We start from the raw sequence: 16870 nt of genomic DNA, 5'->3' as shown, positions 1-16870 counted from the left end.
CTAAGTTAGGCATGAGCTCGATGCAGGAAGCTGTACACGTAAACCAGCTTCATTGGTGGGATCATGTGAGGCAGATGGAGGACGGTAGCTTACCTAGAAGAATAATGGAATCCAATTTGCAGGGTAAGAGAAGTCGAGGAAGAGCAAGACGACGATATTTCGACTCAGTTTCTAACGATTTAAAGATGAGATGTATGGAACTATACGTGGCCACATAACTAGTTACAAATGGGGGATTGCGGTGGCGTTTAGTAAATTGACAGAGGTTTGCAGACTGAACACTTAAACGCATAATAGCCTATAATGGAGATTTATGTATGGTGTCTTTTTGGACATGTTTTAAGTATTTCAGTGTACATTCTTGTTTCAGCCAACAGCCTGGTTTTTATTAAAAGTGGTTACTGTTCTATTGTCAGTTTTGCAAACCTATTGTTTATTCTACATTATTCTCAAATCTCAGTCTTTTTGAGAAAATAATATGTGTACTAACAATATAAGGTCAAGGGATTTGGATGCGCCAGATGGAAAAGGCTGGGAACCACTGTCCTGAGGATGAAAAACTGGATTCGGTAAAACCTGCGAATCAATCAGGGGCGTTCATAAATCAAAGAGAAGTAATTTCATTTATTGGCAAGTCATTTTTTCCATACACATGCACTTTGAGTCTCTGATTTCTGACATTCTATTCGCAGTGTAACACACCTTTCGCAAGGAATAATTTAAAGAAATACTAACACAGTTTTATAAATACGCCAAGAACACAATGAAATGCCATGCAGTAGTAAGATGAACAGGAAACGTGATTATATGTCTATGATCCCTGAATCTCTGTGTAATATTGGTGACTTCACCTAGCTTTTGAATTCACGAAATTGCTTACAGACGGCGTTCGGTAGCAGTATTTTCCCGTTCACTTTGCTAATGGTGTACGGACACATGATATTTCCCTGTGCCTCTGCTATGAGATCTCACACCAAGGTCCGCCGAGCTTACGGGATGTTACACGGTCATTACTCTTCTGGATCCAGGGTACTTTGCAACACCTATCAGTCCCTTAGTGTGGCCACTGATACCTCCTAGACTACTGCTGGTCACTAAACCTCCCAAGCCATGAGTCCCATGACCATAAGTATCAACTATCTCTCCCAAGCTATGGCTACCATGACCACTGCTGGTCACTAAACCTCCCAAGCCATGAGTTAAATGACCTGAATTGCCAACGATTCCTCCGAAGCCATGGGTTCCATGACCACTGCTGGTGACTAAACCTCCCAAGCCATGCGTTCCATGACCACTGCTGGTGACTAAAGCTCCCAAGCCATGTGTATCATGACTATAAATGCGACCTATTCCTCCCAAGCGATGAGTTCCATAACCATACGGGCTAAATATCCCTCCCAAGTTATGTGTTCCATGATAAGAAGTACCAACGAATCCTCCTAAGCCATGGGTTCCATGACTATTAGCGTCAAATGTTCCACCCAAGCCATGAGTTCCAAGACCAGAAAAGCCGACGGTCCCTCCTAAGCCATAAGTTCCAAGACCAGCAGTTCCCAATATTCCTTCTAAGCCGTAAGTTCCTCCGATCAAGACTCCCTTACCAAGACCAGTAGTTCTAAAAGTTCCACCCAAACCGTGAGTCCCTAGACCCACATATACTGTGCGAGTGGCTTTACCGCGGCTGCCCCTGTGACTTGTGGAGTCGGGGTACATTCTGAGAACGCTTCTTGCAGGCGTACCGTGATAACCACCCGTCCTCCGTTCTCCCGCTCGTCCTCGCCGTCCACGCAGGAATTTAGTTTTGTTGTTGTCATGGCAGTTACAGTTGTGCTTGCCACAAGAATTGCAGTGGTCAACGTGGGCATTCCCGGCGGGCAATGCAGGAGAATGGATCACCCTCTTGACGAACAAGCTGCTATCAGATGCTGCAGTATCGAATACTTCTTCATCGCTCTCATGTCCACTGACCTGAAAATACAAGAGTTGTTTTACCATCTCTGCTCTTCATAGGAATCACACTCATTTCACTATTTCCAACTTCTCTGAACAGAGTGCTTGCGCATGACGCATTCCATGTGAAATCAGACGGCAAAATTAAAAAAAAAAATTTTTGAGTAATATTTTAGAAAAATAAACTGGTTGGAGATATTCATTTCTGCACATACCAGTTTCTTCTGCTCAACAGTCTTCATTTTATTAAATATTGAACATAGTGTATATTTCCGACATTCAACATTTTGCAGAAATATTATGAGCAAACTATTAAACTCAGAGCCTTAATACCTTTATTATTGTAAAGATAATCTTATGAAGAATAAAATAACAATTTTATTATTTATTATTTATTTATTTATTTATTTACTTATTTATTTATTTATTTATTTATTTATTCCTAAAGGTCTTCATAACAGCGATACATTAGTTTCTCGCTTGCTTTTCTTAAATACAGTAAGTTCTACTATTTCAATACGTGTATGAAATTATATTACTTCATTCAGTATTTATTTTAAGAGTTTAGTGAGGTGATTCTCTTCTGTGTTCTACGAATTCATAACCTATTTTCATCCCATGATGGATACGGAAAGGTGATGACTATTACATTTTTTTCAGTGATATAAAATGCCTAGACATTGCAGTGTGTTCGTACATCGATCAAATTTCGGTACAGACACACAAAAATCATCAGCATTTTCATTGCTGAAAGACGAAATTTCTCTAAGGCCCAGCCTAAATATATTCTAATAGGTTTTCCGAAAATAGTTAAGTTTATCTTGAGAGCCACATATTATCAGTGATAGGATAACTGCACATCGTCAACTTCTCCAAAATATAATATTTATGTATTTGTCCAGCTTTCAATTAGTTCGAATTATTTTAAATTTCAATGGTGTTATTGTAGGTTAACTGTGCATGGTAACGATTTATCGCACACAATCAGCTGGGTTTAGTCATTCATACGACTGCAATGTCTTCTCAGGCGTTCCCTCCGCAATATTTACATTTGTGTTTAGATGAATGGTCAATCACATGATTCTCCCATAAATTCGTTTTAAATGAGTTATCGTTGAGAATTAAGTTCGTTATATGCGAAGTCCATGCGAGTGTTGTGTAACCATAATATATTAGACTGTATATCTATATAAATTAAGTTGCAGGGGGTCCGCTGTCTGTAATTTCGTTTGTTTTTGCCAATTTTTCAGATATCTGTCCGTTTTGGGTTAATTCAAGACCGAATCTGTGGTTTTTATTTTTCGTGTCTGTTTATTTGTTCCACCATCACGACGAAATGGCTGTATAGATCTCGACCAAACTTAGAGTATACTCAGCCCGGGGAAGGTTTTGATATTCAGACGATTTAAAAATCTCTGAGTAGACGGGAGATTTATAGGAAAACCAGAAGAGTCTTCTTTATTTCTCTTATACTAATGATTTTCTGTGCACTATATGTGAAACGTCCCTTCATTATAAACAGCTTTTGATATGTGCATAATTTCGTTCACTCTTCAAATGACGGAGGAAATTACTATTTCTGCGGGTATCATGCTCTGCATTGAGTGGCCGACAGACCGGCACCAAACCTACAGGTTACCATGGCAACGTCTCCAACTGCTTGCCAGCAGGGAAGTGACAAATTGCCATTTTCGTCATCATTCCTATAAACTCGTGGTTGTTCCTTGGGTAGAAAGCAAGAGAGACGTCAATCGGTCATTCTGCGGGATATTGGCGGAATACAGTTGGAGATTGCATTCGTCCTAGAATAGCACTAAGGGGCATGTTAATATGTGCACAGTTCCGCGGAGTGTAGCCCATTATGTCACACTCTAAGGTGTTTTCTGGCTTTTGCTATAATTGTTACTGCATTTCTATTCTACTTCTGTTTTCTGCATTAATTTCTTACCTCTGTCTTGCCTCTTTAGGCTTAATAACACCATAAGTCATCTTCTTATTGTTTACCTAAGATTCCCTGCGCCTAATTTTCTCCTCTGTTGCAGCCTTCTTATATCCGTAACTCATACCATCTCAATTTATTTAGGGGCATTTTATTTTCCAGTACATCCACTTGGTATTTACATATTTGTCCTATACGGCTGTCCTCAGTTATAATCCTATTTTTATTAATTTAAACTTCCTTAACTGTACCATATTATTTTCTTCCTTAATAACTCCGTATGTATGCGAGTGCTAATTCCGAAACCTGGGCACTCTTTTCTCTGAAGAAAAATTCCAAGGCTCTTCAAATATATAAATTTAGCCCCGGAAAGTATCGAAATATGGATGCATTTTAGTGACGGTACAGACCTTCGTACCTGGGTACCTGGTGGCTAAACGGTAAGTTGTATTACAAGACAGATAACACAATCACGGTTCAATTTGGAGAGATCTACAACTTTGATCCTATGATTTATTTTCGTATCTCTATTGCTGATATTTATCGATTATAAACAAATATCTCGAACTCGATTCTAACTGGCATGAGGAAAAGCGGCCTGTCTTTATAATGAAAACTCTCCATCTCTACTGTGTATGGCAGTGACCAAGTGAGCCTGCCGTTATAGTAGAAACTCCCTTGCTCGATTGTGATTGGCAGTAGGGAATGTGGCATGTCATTATCAAAAAACTTCCCTAATGCCCACCTTACATCGGAAATGACGTATAGCGTCCGCCCTGTTTTGTTTCTCGGATATCGTTGAGACACATGCAATTTAATATAATCTCACTCACTGCCTTTACAGTAATTTACGGAGAAATCCGTATACAATGTAGAATATCGTAGCGAAGCACGGGTGCATTTGCTAGTAGGTTAATACATTTGGTCGCAACTTGGGCAAAGAAGGAATATTTAGGTATGGATCGTTAACATTTTGGATCATCACACGGCAGTGTGATGTTGTTCACAGTAATTATTTTTACAAGAATGAAATATTTGGCCATGACTTCCCGTTTTTAAGGTTATACTTTCCTTTCCATGCATTAGGAACAAAATGTGTGAGCCAGGAATGAAAGAATGTCATTTGCGGTATATAATTTATTGAATCACGTTTCGTACATTGCATGAGATTCAGTTCTTTATGGAAGAGCTTTCATCTTCTACATGAGCGAGGCCTTTCACTTGAAGAATTGCCACGATTAGCGATTATTTATCTAATACTAGTAATTTCCTTTTCGATGTAGTAATTCTGTCTATTCTAATAATAACTGACTCCTAAAATGTTAACAGTTAACACATCTCAAAGTGTTGTAATGTGTGTCTAGCCTGAGACGGGGTTGGGGAGGAGGTGGGATGAAATGATATGACTTTTTACCTCAGCTGAGGACGAAATGAATGACGGTGAATGGATTTGGGTAACGGGGTGGAAGGAATCGACTGAGTTCAATGAATAGGAAATGTCCTAGCAATTGCGTGAAAATGGGAAACCAAAGAAAACCATTCTCAGGACAGCCGAGGTGGGATTCGACCATACTCTTTCCCTGGATGTTTGGCTTCATTGCCGCGCGACCACACCGCTCGGTCTTGGAGTCTAATATTTAAAAAGAAATGAAATGACTTATAAATAGCTAGTGGATGAATCCGGTACTTCATTGGTATACATATTTAGCCTAATTTTCAAGAAAACAAGAAGCAATTGATGTTGTATATTCTAACACAGATAAATTAAAAGAAGCGTGTGATTAATTCGCCCTGTGGCTGGGGACGAAAGAACAACATCAAGGGTGTTCCCTCCCTGTCGTAAGAGGTGACTAAGAGGGACCTCAGGGACTCAACTTGGTAGCGTGGGATAGTGACCACGGGGCCCTTAGCTGAATGCTGGAATGGCTTCCCCTTACATGTGTAAGGCTCCTCATTTTCATCTATCCTATCCGATCCCACTCGGTCAACTCTTGTTCTTTTTGGACCCCGACCGTATTAGGTTTACGAGCCCTACGGAGCCCTACGCGGCCCTTACCTTCGTTTGGCAGTTACAGAACCTTCATTTTTCGAAGTGTCGGACCCCTTCGATATTTCACTTTGATTAGAGTTAAGAGGGGATGGTTGCCTAGTTGTACTTCCTCTTAGAACATCAATACCACCAGCATGTGGTTACAAATGCCTCGTGTCAAATTTATGTCAAGGAAAGCAGAATATTATTATTTTATAGTGACTGAGTTTAATTATTTTGGCGTACTGTGCGTATGTCATGACCCTGCGTTGTATCAAAATAATATCAGAATATAACATGCTAGGAAGAAATAGGCCTACGAATTTACAAGGAATGAATTGTGGGCTATTTAAGCTTCATACTTTTTTTTATTAATTTTTTTTTGCTAGGGGCTTTACGTCGCACCGACACAGATAGGTCTTATGGCGACGATAGGATAGGAAAGGCCTAGAAGTTGGAAGGAAGCGGCCGTGGCCTTAATTAAGGTACAGCCCCAGCATTTGCCTGGTGTGAAAATGGGAAACCACGGAAAACCATCTTCAGGGCTGCCGATAGTGGGATTCGAACCTACTATCTCCCGGATGCAAGCTCACAGCCGCGCGCCTCTACGCGCACGGCCAACTCGCCCGGTGCTTCATACTTTGTGTCGGTTCGTTGTATAAATATGGTTTATATTTTACCTTCATTAAATTGACTATGTAATCATTTAAAATGTTGTTTATTCACAAACATTGCTCTTCATAAAGTTCGCATAGTATTCACGCGGTGCAGCTGTCAGAGTAACGACTCATGGGCGTAACATTAGGGCCTGCATTGCGCTCTTGTACACCTCAAATACCTTCTGATTCGTTAAAGATAAAGACATTATGTTTTAAAATTCTTAGGGTATTGAGGGGCTCAAAGTACTGTCCTATTCCTCTCGAACACACACGTAATTATCGAGAAGCCGGTTGCAACGTTGTTTGTTTAAGTGGGACTATACTAATTTCACCCAATAGAACAATTAAGAATCGAGTGACAAATTCATTGATGTGCTTATTTTTCAAATCCAACGATTACTTTTTCGGATATTAAATAGTTTCATGTGTGTAAAGAGTAGACAGAAAGAGATGCACCACTCGCCTTGATATCAGGCGCGTAGTTCACGTGTTTGACTCACACCTAATGTCACTATGCATGGAGATAGTCAGGGCATTTTTGCAGAATCAGTCGAAATAGTTTGTTTTACAATTTTTACGTAGAGGAATATTTGCAGTTCAGTAGCTCAAACCACGGAGCACTCGAATGAAACCTATTAAACGATATTTGTAATAACCTTCAATAATCCCTTTGTTTATATAATTTGACAATATATTACACAACCGTTGTGATTACATTAAGTTATTCATAGGTTTTACATTTTATTTGAGGGGGCCCGTATTTTTATTTTGGCAGGCGTGCCCGTATCGCTGGCTATAGCCTGTCTATCTCGTTAGCCACGCGTCACACATTTTGTCGTGGTACATAACACAAATTTTCGGATGACTCCAGCTATAAGATATTTCTGACAATAACTGAGTCTGAAACGACATATGACGAATGCTTCTTTCTTTATTAAATATTCCTTTCTCTGAGTAACACAAAGTACATTGTGTTGTTTTAGTAAGTTTCCTCGCAATATGAACCATCTTATCCCCAGAACAATGGCACAAGGACTGCTTCAACTGAGCACCGACCAGAGACAAACGAACTAAGAAAGCAATGCAGCGTTGTTACACACACACACACACACACACACACACACACACACACACACACACACACACACACACACACACACACACACACACACACACACATTAACCGAAACACCATTTACCAACCGTTTATTTAGGAGTAAAATATTTATCGAAAAACTTGCATTCCTCTTAGCGTTACCCTAGAATTACGAAGGGAAAGTCGCCATACGTCATTTCTCATGTCAAGAACGGCTTAGGAGTTTTCATTGTAATCGCAGGCCCTCACTCTCCACCTGCCTTTTCACATCCTCAGAAAGACTGTCTTTGTGGTTTCTCAAAACTGTAAAAGATCCACCAATGGACAGAAAACCAACATGAGAGCAATATTAAGACAATAAAGGGGTTTTTAATACGCGTCTGCTTAAGTACTAATTCAAACGAAAAAAATATTAATGATTATTATTAAAGTTTTTATTATTGGGATATGTATGGGGCAATTGCCCTGCAATGAGATATTGTGTAAAACGGGTCACTAAAAACAGTGTGTTTATAAGATACATCACTAAAATTGGAGATTGTTAAGGATAAGGAAGGCTGCTGTATCTTGCTGTGAACGTACGTAATTGACTGTACTTTTGTTTCATCATTGTTTAATCCATTCAAGTTCCTTGCCAATCAAAATAAGATAGACTCACGGGTCCCCAAATTGAAGCGGAGTCAGTTGTATTCGGTTTGTTCTTGGTGACTACGAGAGGGTGAGTGAGCACCCAGTTTTCGAACTAAGTGGTACAGCTTTCGCTCCATGGCTAAATGGTTAGCGTACTGGCCTTTGGTCACAGGGATTCTGGGTTCGATTCCCGGCAGGGTAGGGAATTTTAACCAAAATTAGTTAATTCCCCTGGCACGGGGACTGGGTCTATGTGCTGTGTTCATCCTTCTCACGACGCGCAGGTCACCTACGGATGTCAAATCAAAAAACCTGCACCTGGCCAGCCGAAGTCCTCGGACACATCCCGGCACTAAAAGACATACGCTATTTCATTTCCAATAGAGATTGCCGCAAGACAGTGCTGTGAAAATGAAGTTCAGAAAGATATTCTAAGATCATTTTCGTAAAGAAAAAAGTAGCATACACAGTTGTACTGTGATTCAGAATAATAAAATGTGTTCACTTATTTATTTTATTCTAGTACATTGCTTTCATAAATTACTACTGGAATTTAAATTCCGAAACGATAATTATTTATTATTTCTATATAAATTGCTGTATGACGCCAAAGATCTACATTGACTTAGTATGTATCCGAAATCTTATAATGTCCCTTTATTTCTGTTAAACGAGTGTCCGTATGAGCCTGCGAGGAACTTAATACTTACGATACTGGTACCGAGGAGGAACAGACAGCCCACGAAAAGCAAGATGCAACAGCCTGGTGGACTCTTCATGATGCAGTTCCATTTCCCAAGTGAGGTGACATCTTCTTTTATACCAGATGACACGTCAGGTGATTGAGTCACTACGTTTTCAGGGGATAACTTCGTGCTCTACTTCTTCCGCCGTGTCTTTCCTCTGATTGAGGAGCACAGCTTATCATTTAACTCGCGATTGTATGACGTGAGTTCCGTAGAAGGCAGAGGTGTACCAGCTTTACCTTGAATAGTATATTTGAGGACAGTTCGAACCCGCAATCTAGCACTGAGTTCCTATACAAAAACTGTATTGTGGAGGGACCTTTTAAATATAGCCATGTGGTCCCCCTTGTGGTTGGAGGCAGTAAAATAACACCCGCGGTATTCGCTGCCTGTCGTATTAGGCGACTAAAAGGGCTCCAGGATCTTGGAAGCGGGGTTTGGTGATAACGGGGGCCTTAGCTGAGTCCTGGCATTGCTTCCACTTACCTGTGCCAGGCTGTTCACTTTTATAAATCGTATTCCACCACCTTTCGTCAATTCCTTTTCTTTTTTCCCGAGCCCTGTGGCATTAGAGAATTCAAGGCCTAGTGAGTCTTTCATTTTCACGATCTTCGTGGCCCTTGTCGTGCTATGGCCGATACCTTAATTTTTCAAATTTTCGAATTTTTCCAATTTTTTCCCTCTGATTACTGGTTGCCTTGGTGTACTTCATCTTAAAACAATAATCACCACCACCATCACCAACACCTCTGCTCTGTCCTGTTACGTCCATTTCTACCTGGCCGATTTTAACACCTTTTATGTCGTTTGAAAGGACCTTTTTTCCAAAAAAAAGTCTTAAACTAGCGTTTTTTTCGAAACGTCTACCCTAAAAGTGACCGATAACGATTTGATCTTCTCTATTGGGACGGGGTGGGGGGGGGGGGGGGAGAGAAGGCTGAGGGTTCACTATGAGAGTAATCTTGTTGGGATCTGATGCACTGTGCTTCTTATAAGATTAATTAATTACTGAATGATTCGTCAATGTGTTTTGTGTTATTTGCCATTCATATGGTTTTGTTACGAAAAATTCTTCGCTATCTGCATGGACAAATTTTGTGCCTCTTTTAGATTGTTTGGCGTTGATTGTGCGTTGCCAAAGAGAAATATCACGCCGGAAGTTACCGTCACCTATGCGGTACGCAAAACAACTATTCATTAGCAATTAAGATACATGTGTTCCCAAAATATATCGCTCTACAGGAATACATTTCTTTTTGTTAGTGGCTTTACGTCGCACCGACACAGATAGGTCTTATGGCGACGATGGGATAGGAAAGGCCTAGGAAGCGGACGTGGCCTTAATTAAGATACAGCCCCAGCATTTGCCTGGTGTGAAAATCGGAAACCATGAAAAACCATCTTCAAGGCTGTCGATAGTGGGATTCGAACCCACTATCTCCCGGATGCAAGCTCACAGCCGTGCGCCCCTAACGGCATGGCCAACTCGCCCGAATATGTGGGAATGGGGGTAGATTGCGGAAGCCGTGCAGATAGTGTTACGAAGGGTGGCGCATGAAGTACTTTCTGTTAATATTGTTTTTCATTTTCTTTCTAAACATCCTTTTTGATGGTGCGATGTAAAAGCTTACTTGCATCGCCTTGATGCATAGATTATGCTGTACATTACAGCTGTGTTACCCATCTATTTTACTACGTCTTTTGCGAACAGCAGTTCATTTTCAAAGTGAATAATAATTCCAACTATGATGATATCAAGTTCTTCAGATAGAAGACATACAAGTCCTACAAATCCGTTGAGGTACATAATCATCCCGGAGCACACTAGGGGTCTCTAAAGACTAGTTATGCTCGCCCGCCATTATGGTTCATTCCTGCACTCCGTTGGTAAGGCAGTTGACCGCCCCAGCCTTGTATATCCCTTTTTTTTACAGTTCTCCACGCTAGAAAATAATGCTGAACTAACATACTGTAGAAATACTCATTCTCAGTATTGTTCAAACGATTACTCAAAATGAATAGTAGTATATTTCGTACATGATTGTGTAATTTTTGCTCGGGACGGTGATTTTAAAAGCAAGGTCGTTGATAATTTGCCTTTTAACAAATAAACAAACTAGGCATATACTCTCACTGGAGAAATATTAGAGAAAATAGATTAGTCTACTAATAAATCGGTTTTTATTATTATAATTATTATTGGTAAGTAGAATAGGTTGTAGGTAAGCCATGCACCGCGGTACCGTCAAATGAAATGCAGTTGTAGTGAACAGAGGATTTTAGTTTATTCAGTCGAACTTTCATGAAACAAATGTTGTTGTAAATTGCATTCAGGAAGAAAATAGGAATAGAGTAACTATTTCTATAGCTAAATCTTCTCTCCCAACCTGAAGTATTGCACTGACAATCAGTTAAGAGCCACAAGTAAGGGGAGTGACCCACGAGCTGTGGAGAATATTGAAAATGTTTTACTCCCCCCCCCCCGCTTTATTTAGAGACATTCCTCTGGTTTGAGGAGAAGTAGTATGATTTCTCAACACGACTCACCTTATTAAACTTCAAAGGGTTGCAAGATTGGTTAACTTGCTCCGGCAGCACATTACATTTAAGCAATATTTTACAGCCGGCCCCGTGGTGTAGGCGTATCGTGCCTGCTTCTCGCCTGGAGGCCCCGGGTTCGATTCCCGGCCACGTCAGGGATTTTTACCTGGACCTGAGGGCTGGTTCGAGGTCCACTCAGCCTGTGTGACTAGAATTGAGGAGCTATCTGACGGTGAAATAGCGGCCCCGGTCTAGGAAGCCAAGAATAACGACTGAGAAAATTCGTCGTGCTGACCACGCAACACCTCGTAATCTGCAGGCCTTCGGGCTGAGCAGCGGTCGCTTGGTAGGCCAAGGTCCTTCAAGGGCGGTAGTGCCATGGAGTTTGGTTGTTTTTTATTTTACAAATTCACTGTCTCCTTTCATTACAGTTTTTACAAAACAATAACATTCCATTCCTTGTTTACATATTTCTCTTCTTTTCCGAAGCAGTCCCATACATTTTGCCTCGTTTCCGTACATTCTTGTTAAGTCCACAACAGCATAGGATCGAATTTGGAAGAAGTGTCTAACAATTTTTTCTTTTAAATTGGAGAAAATGTACTAGTACATTTATTATTAACACTTTCTCCATTACAATATTTGCACTATGTTGCATTATACTGCATTATAATGCTTATAGTCCCTATAGAAGACCTCACAGTTACAAATTCATTTCATAACTTAACAATTTGGTTTCTTTAGACCACCCGAATTTAAAAAAAACGAATACGAATGTTTCAGAGCTTGAGCCAGAAAGCTCATAGTATAAAACCTGTCTGCATACAGGCCTACCACAGATCTTGGTTTTCAATAATGCATTTGTTGTTCTACCACCAATGTTAAACACATTATTTCTGTCATATCAAGTTATTTTTGACAAATATTGTAGCTGTGGTGTTTGAATGTTGAACTCCAGTTGCCGGACTTGGGGACAGAACTGAATATTGAATGATCATTGTGACTGAATTAAGGGGTGTAGTAATGTCAGTGGGAGCTGGATGCAGGTTTAAGTCAGTAGTTGAAGTAGAAGGTGTAGCAGAGGCAGTAGAGGCATAATGCAGATCAGAAGGGAATCTAAACAACCTGTATCCCGCAGTAGAGACATTACTACAATTAGGTGCAGAACAACCCACCATTATGTAATAAATATCCGCACACATATAGCACTATTCTGTCCATGCACGCGGTGATTAAAAAAATACGTTCAATGTGACAAAACGAGTAATCGTAGGAGAAACTAGAGTTTGATCACGTGGCCCATTGCGCATGTATGAACCAAAATGGCGGATAAGCATACCCATCTTATAGAGCCTTAGAGCACACGGGCAACATGGACTCGCTCCTCACAACGTTTCAGAATCAGTCATACATCGTCTAGAGGCAACGCGCATAATTTAATGAAATGATGGGAAGATGGGATCAAGAAGGTTTTAACCGACGAAACATCGCATGAAATTAACTCAATTGTAACCTCCATCCTCTCTTCCGTGAACACACTATCGGGTCCACACAATCCGGATGTAAAATATTATAGTATGTGTAAACAGGGGGCAACAAATCAGAAATTTACCTATTCATAGAGCTCCAACCTCGCTCGAAGATCTAAAACAGGGAAAGAAAAAGGAACCCCTTATGATGTAGCACAGCGTAACTACTATAATCAGACTAAAAGTGTAGTCAGTAATATTATGAACAGTGGTTTGAATCTTAATTGCCCTGCACAAATACACGAAATTGAGGAATACTTTTCAGAAGTATTTGGAAAAGACATTAATGAGATACATTTGGTTTTGAGTAAAGTAGTAGGGCTATGAGAGTTCTAAATCGCTGAGTCAGCACATTTTTGCTGAGTCAGCACACGAAGTCTAGTAGTGTAGCAATGCAGGTTCCAATGCAAGGTCATTGACCTCTAGTATAGTACGTGAACAATGTCGATTTGCGGGTTTTGCATACGAGAGCGAGCCTAACCTCAGAGTCGCTATCTTGAGGGGCCTAACCTTACTTTAACGGCTAGTTGCCCTTCGCGACGCCTAAATGAGCGAGCCTAACCTCACATCCGCCATCTTAAAGGGACTATGCTCTTGCCGACGCCAATTGCACAAGATGACAGCTATATATAGGCTCTTATGAGACGGCTTAAGGGCCGCTTGCGCCAGATGGCGGCTATACATAGTCTCTTATCAGAGGGCCTACTGGCGCTTGAGCAAGACGGCGGCTATACATAGCCTCTTATGATATGGCCTAGGGGCGCTTACGCAAGTCGCCATCTTGCCAAGCGGTTCTAGACCGTCTCATAAGATCCTGTGTATAGCCGCCATCTTGCGCAAGCGTCCCTAAGCCTTCTATGTATAGCAGCCATCTTGCGCAAGGGTCCGTAGGCAGTTTCATAAGACCAGCCGCCATTTTAAGATGACAGATACTATCTTAGCAAGTCCTATCTATGTGCAGTAACTTAACTACGTAGAGCGCGGAATTTAAAATCCACGTGCTTTTGACAAATTCTAAACACATCGGCGTAGATTTTGAACTTCGCGTGCTGACGCAGCATACCACGTGCCGTGACGTCACGACCACGTTCCCTTGGTTGTAAACAAAGCCACATGCTTGGCCACCTGCTTTTGTAACAGCTGTCAAGGTGACAGCTGTCATCCTGACGGACTCAAACCTCACTTTTAAGGACAATAGAGCATAGCTAACCTCACTGCTACATCTTCACGGCGCTAAACCTTATTGCTGCCACCTTATGCACGTCGTGGCGCGGAATTTAAAATCCACGTGCTTTTATGACACCTGTCAAGATAACAGCTGTCATCTTTAACCACGTGGGCGCGGAATTTTAAACAACAGAACATCGCTAACCTCACTGCTGACATCTTGACGGGGTCAAACCTCACTGTTGCCACCTTGGTTATACGTTTATGTATTTGTTTACTGTTAATCGTTAAGCTGTTCGCATCATCGAAGTAGTGTCTAGTAGATTTAACTTGTATCTTTTAAAGAAGAATCTGTTAGCAGAAGATAAAGTCCGTCATGGAAAAACCTACTTCTACCTATATTAGCAAAGAGTGAAAAAAATATTTTCCCTAGGCTATCACAAGAAACGTCATGAGATATCATGTACGACATTTTTTCAATGCAAGCATTGTAGAAGAGAGTTCAAGAACGCATACAACGCTAAACGTCCCGAAGCCGCGTGTAATGTAGCTTAATCGAGAAGAAAATACAAAGAGCTCAATCGTAGTCAAAGAAACACTGATTTATTTTTAAAAAGTACCCCTCTGCGAGAGATTTTTAATTCTCTCTTGTTCTCTAGGCCTGATACAGCCTCTGTTACTAAGCACACATTTCCAGATAAAGAGCGGCAAAATCATGATTATGATAATAAGGATAACGATGCTGATAATAATAGAGATAGTAAAGGAAAAGGGGAAGAAGAAAAAAGAAGCTCTCAATGTTTCATTGCCATTAGAGCTTTATGATTTTACTTAATTTTCTAAGTCTACTATACGTTCTGTCGCCGTGAAAACATCTCAAGGAGAGAAAATTTCTATGCTTCATTGCTATGGAAACAAGTTAAATGAGTACCTGGAAGCGCTACTGCTGAAGCACTTATTAGATTAAAACAAGTCCCTACACATCAAATGTCTGCATATAGGCTCAAAGTTCACAACAAGCCTCTGTCACCCCATGTAAATACTGTAAAGAGCCCAACCTACTCGTAAAACGTTTGCAACTTCTAAGAGACTATCAAGATACTGGTTACCCAGAGTATAAAAGGATATTTTCGAAACAGAGCAAGAATTACGTTGTCCAGGTATTATTGAGTAATAGCTCTTCAAAGTAAAGACCTTACCTGTAAGCTCTCTCTCGACAGCACAACACTTTAAACACCTTCCTACATTCCCAGCCCTCACCTTCACTCTCACCTAAGTTATTCTTCTGTAGCATACAGTAGATCGATTACCTATAATGGTACAGATTATTTTCCAACATTCTCCCTTCCTTAGGGTGTTAACTCCTCCTCTAGCTGTAGAGCCCGTCTCAATCCCGGATAACGAGAAGAGAGGCACCCTAAATACTACAGCTCCTGCATGAGGTACATGCTTATAACCCATGCTAACAGATTCAAATAATATATTTCCGAACAGGAATTTCAAGTTACATGCTTATCCGATAATTTGCTCTTTAGACGTTTTGCCCGTTTACCCTTTATCGCATTAGCCCATTAGCCCTTTAGGCCACTAGCCCTTTAGCCCTTTAGCCCATTAGCACTTTAGCCCATTAGCCCTTTAGCCCATTAGCCCAGTAGCCCTTAATCTTTTATCCCTATGAAAAGGAGGTGAAGGAGGAGGAAGAGTCATTTTACCCTTTTGCCCTTCTAATAAAATGTGACCCCTGAGTTTCATTCCCTATTATGTGTGTAGAACGATTTTTTCCGGCTCAAGGCACTAGGCGTTCTGTTTAATTTCACTCTGCATAAGCTACAAGCTTATAACCTATAACCAGATTGAAATGATATGTTTCCAAACCGTTGTTTCATGTTACAAGTTTATACGATAATGTGTTCGACTGCTAGGGGTTTAAATGTAAGCAATGTATTTCTTATAGCGCTGTGCTAACTGTTAATTTCACCTCCTGCATGAGCTACATGTTTATAACCCTTGCCAACAGATTCAAATAGTATATTTCCGAACCGAAATTTCAAGTTGCATGTTTATCCGATAATTTGTTCAACTGCTAGGCTCTTAAATATAAGCAATGTATTTCTTACAGCACTAGGCGTTCTAATAAGAGCCCATGTGTAGCCGAGCCTATGTATAGTTGCCACCTTGCGCAATCGCCCATAGCCATCCTTCTAATATTCACCGTTTTCCAATAATAGATGGATTGCAAAGCTGTCTTGTTTAGCTTCTGCCGACGGCTTAGTATTGATAGCAAAAGACGAACCCAATATCAGCAGCCTTATCTTCCAAGTAGAAAGCTCTCTAGCATCAATGGGTTCAAGAATCAATCCAGTTACAAGCAAATTCATTTGTATTGGAAGTTGGTCTCCTGCTGCAATCCTCACTATAGACGGGTCCATGATACGTTCATTGACATAGGCCATTCAGCTAGCTTTCTCCATAAGAACTGGTGTATAGCCGCCATTTTGCGCAAGCGCCCCTAAGCCGTCTATGTATAGCCGCCATCTTGCGCAAGCGTCCGTAGGCCGTCTCAAAAGAGCAGCCGGCATCTTGC

At 40.8% G+C, this 16870-nt stretch overlaps 1 protein-coding gene across 1 annotated transcript; it reads right to left on the bottom strand.

Moving 5' to 3' along the window:
- Nucleotides 1-600: 600 nt before the first annotated feature.
- On the bottom strand, nucleotides 601-9093 carry LOC136857473 (uncharacterized). The gene is made up of 2 exons (XM_067136149.2): nucleotides 9014-9093; nucleotides 601-1968 (listed from the first exon to the last, which is right to left on the bottom strand). Exons 1-2 carry the CDS (start codon nucleotides 9080-9082, stop codon nucleotides 1000-1002), a joined length of 1038 nt encoding a protein of 345 aa, XP_066992250.2. The 5' UTR covers nucleotides 9083-9093; the 3' UTR covers nucleotides 601-999.
- Between the last annotated feature and the right edge of the window lie 7777 nt (nucleotides 9094-16870).

The sequence above is a fragment of the Anabrus simplex genome, chromosome 1, assembly GCF_040414725.1.
Source record: "Anabrus simplex isolate iqAnaSimp1 chromosome 1, ASM4041472v1, whole genome shotgun sequence".
NCBI classification, from domain to species: Eukaryota; Metazoa; Arthropoda; class Insecta; order Orthoptera; family Tettigoniidae; genus Anabrus; species Anabrus simplex.
The sequence above is the reverse complement of the archived record's forward strand: the minus strand, read 5'-3'. Positions and strand labels throughout refer to the sequence as shown.

Bases quoted from the DNA above. Each gene is read 5' to 3' on its own strand.
- LOC136857473 (XM_067136149.2), bottom strand. From the start codon at position 9,082: ATGAAGAGTCCACCAGGCTGTTGCATCTTGCTTTTCGTGGGCTGTCTG. The intron at 1,969-9,013 runs GTAAGTATTAAG...TTGTATTTTCAG, and splicing joins TCCTCCTCGGTACCAGTATC to GTCAGTGGACATGAGAGCGA.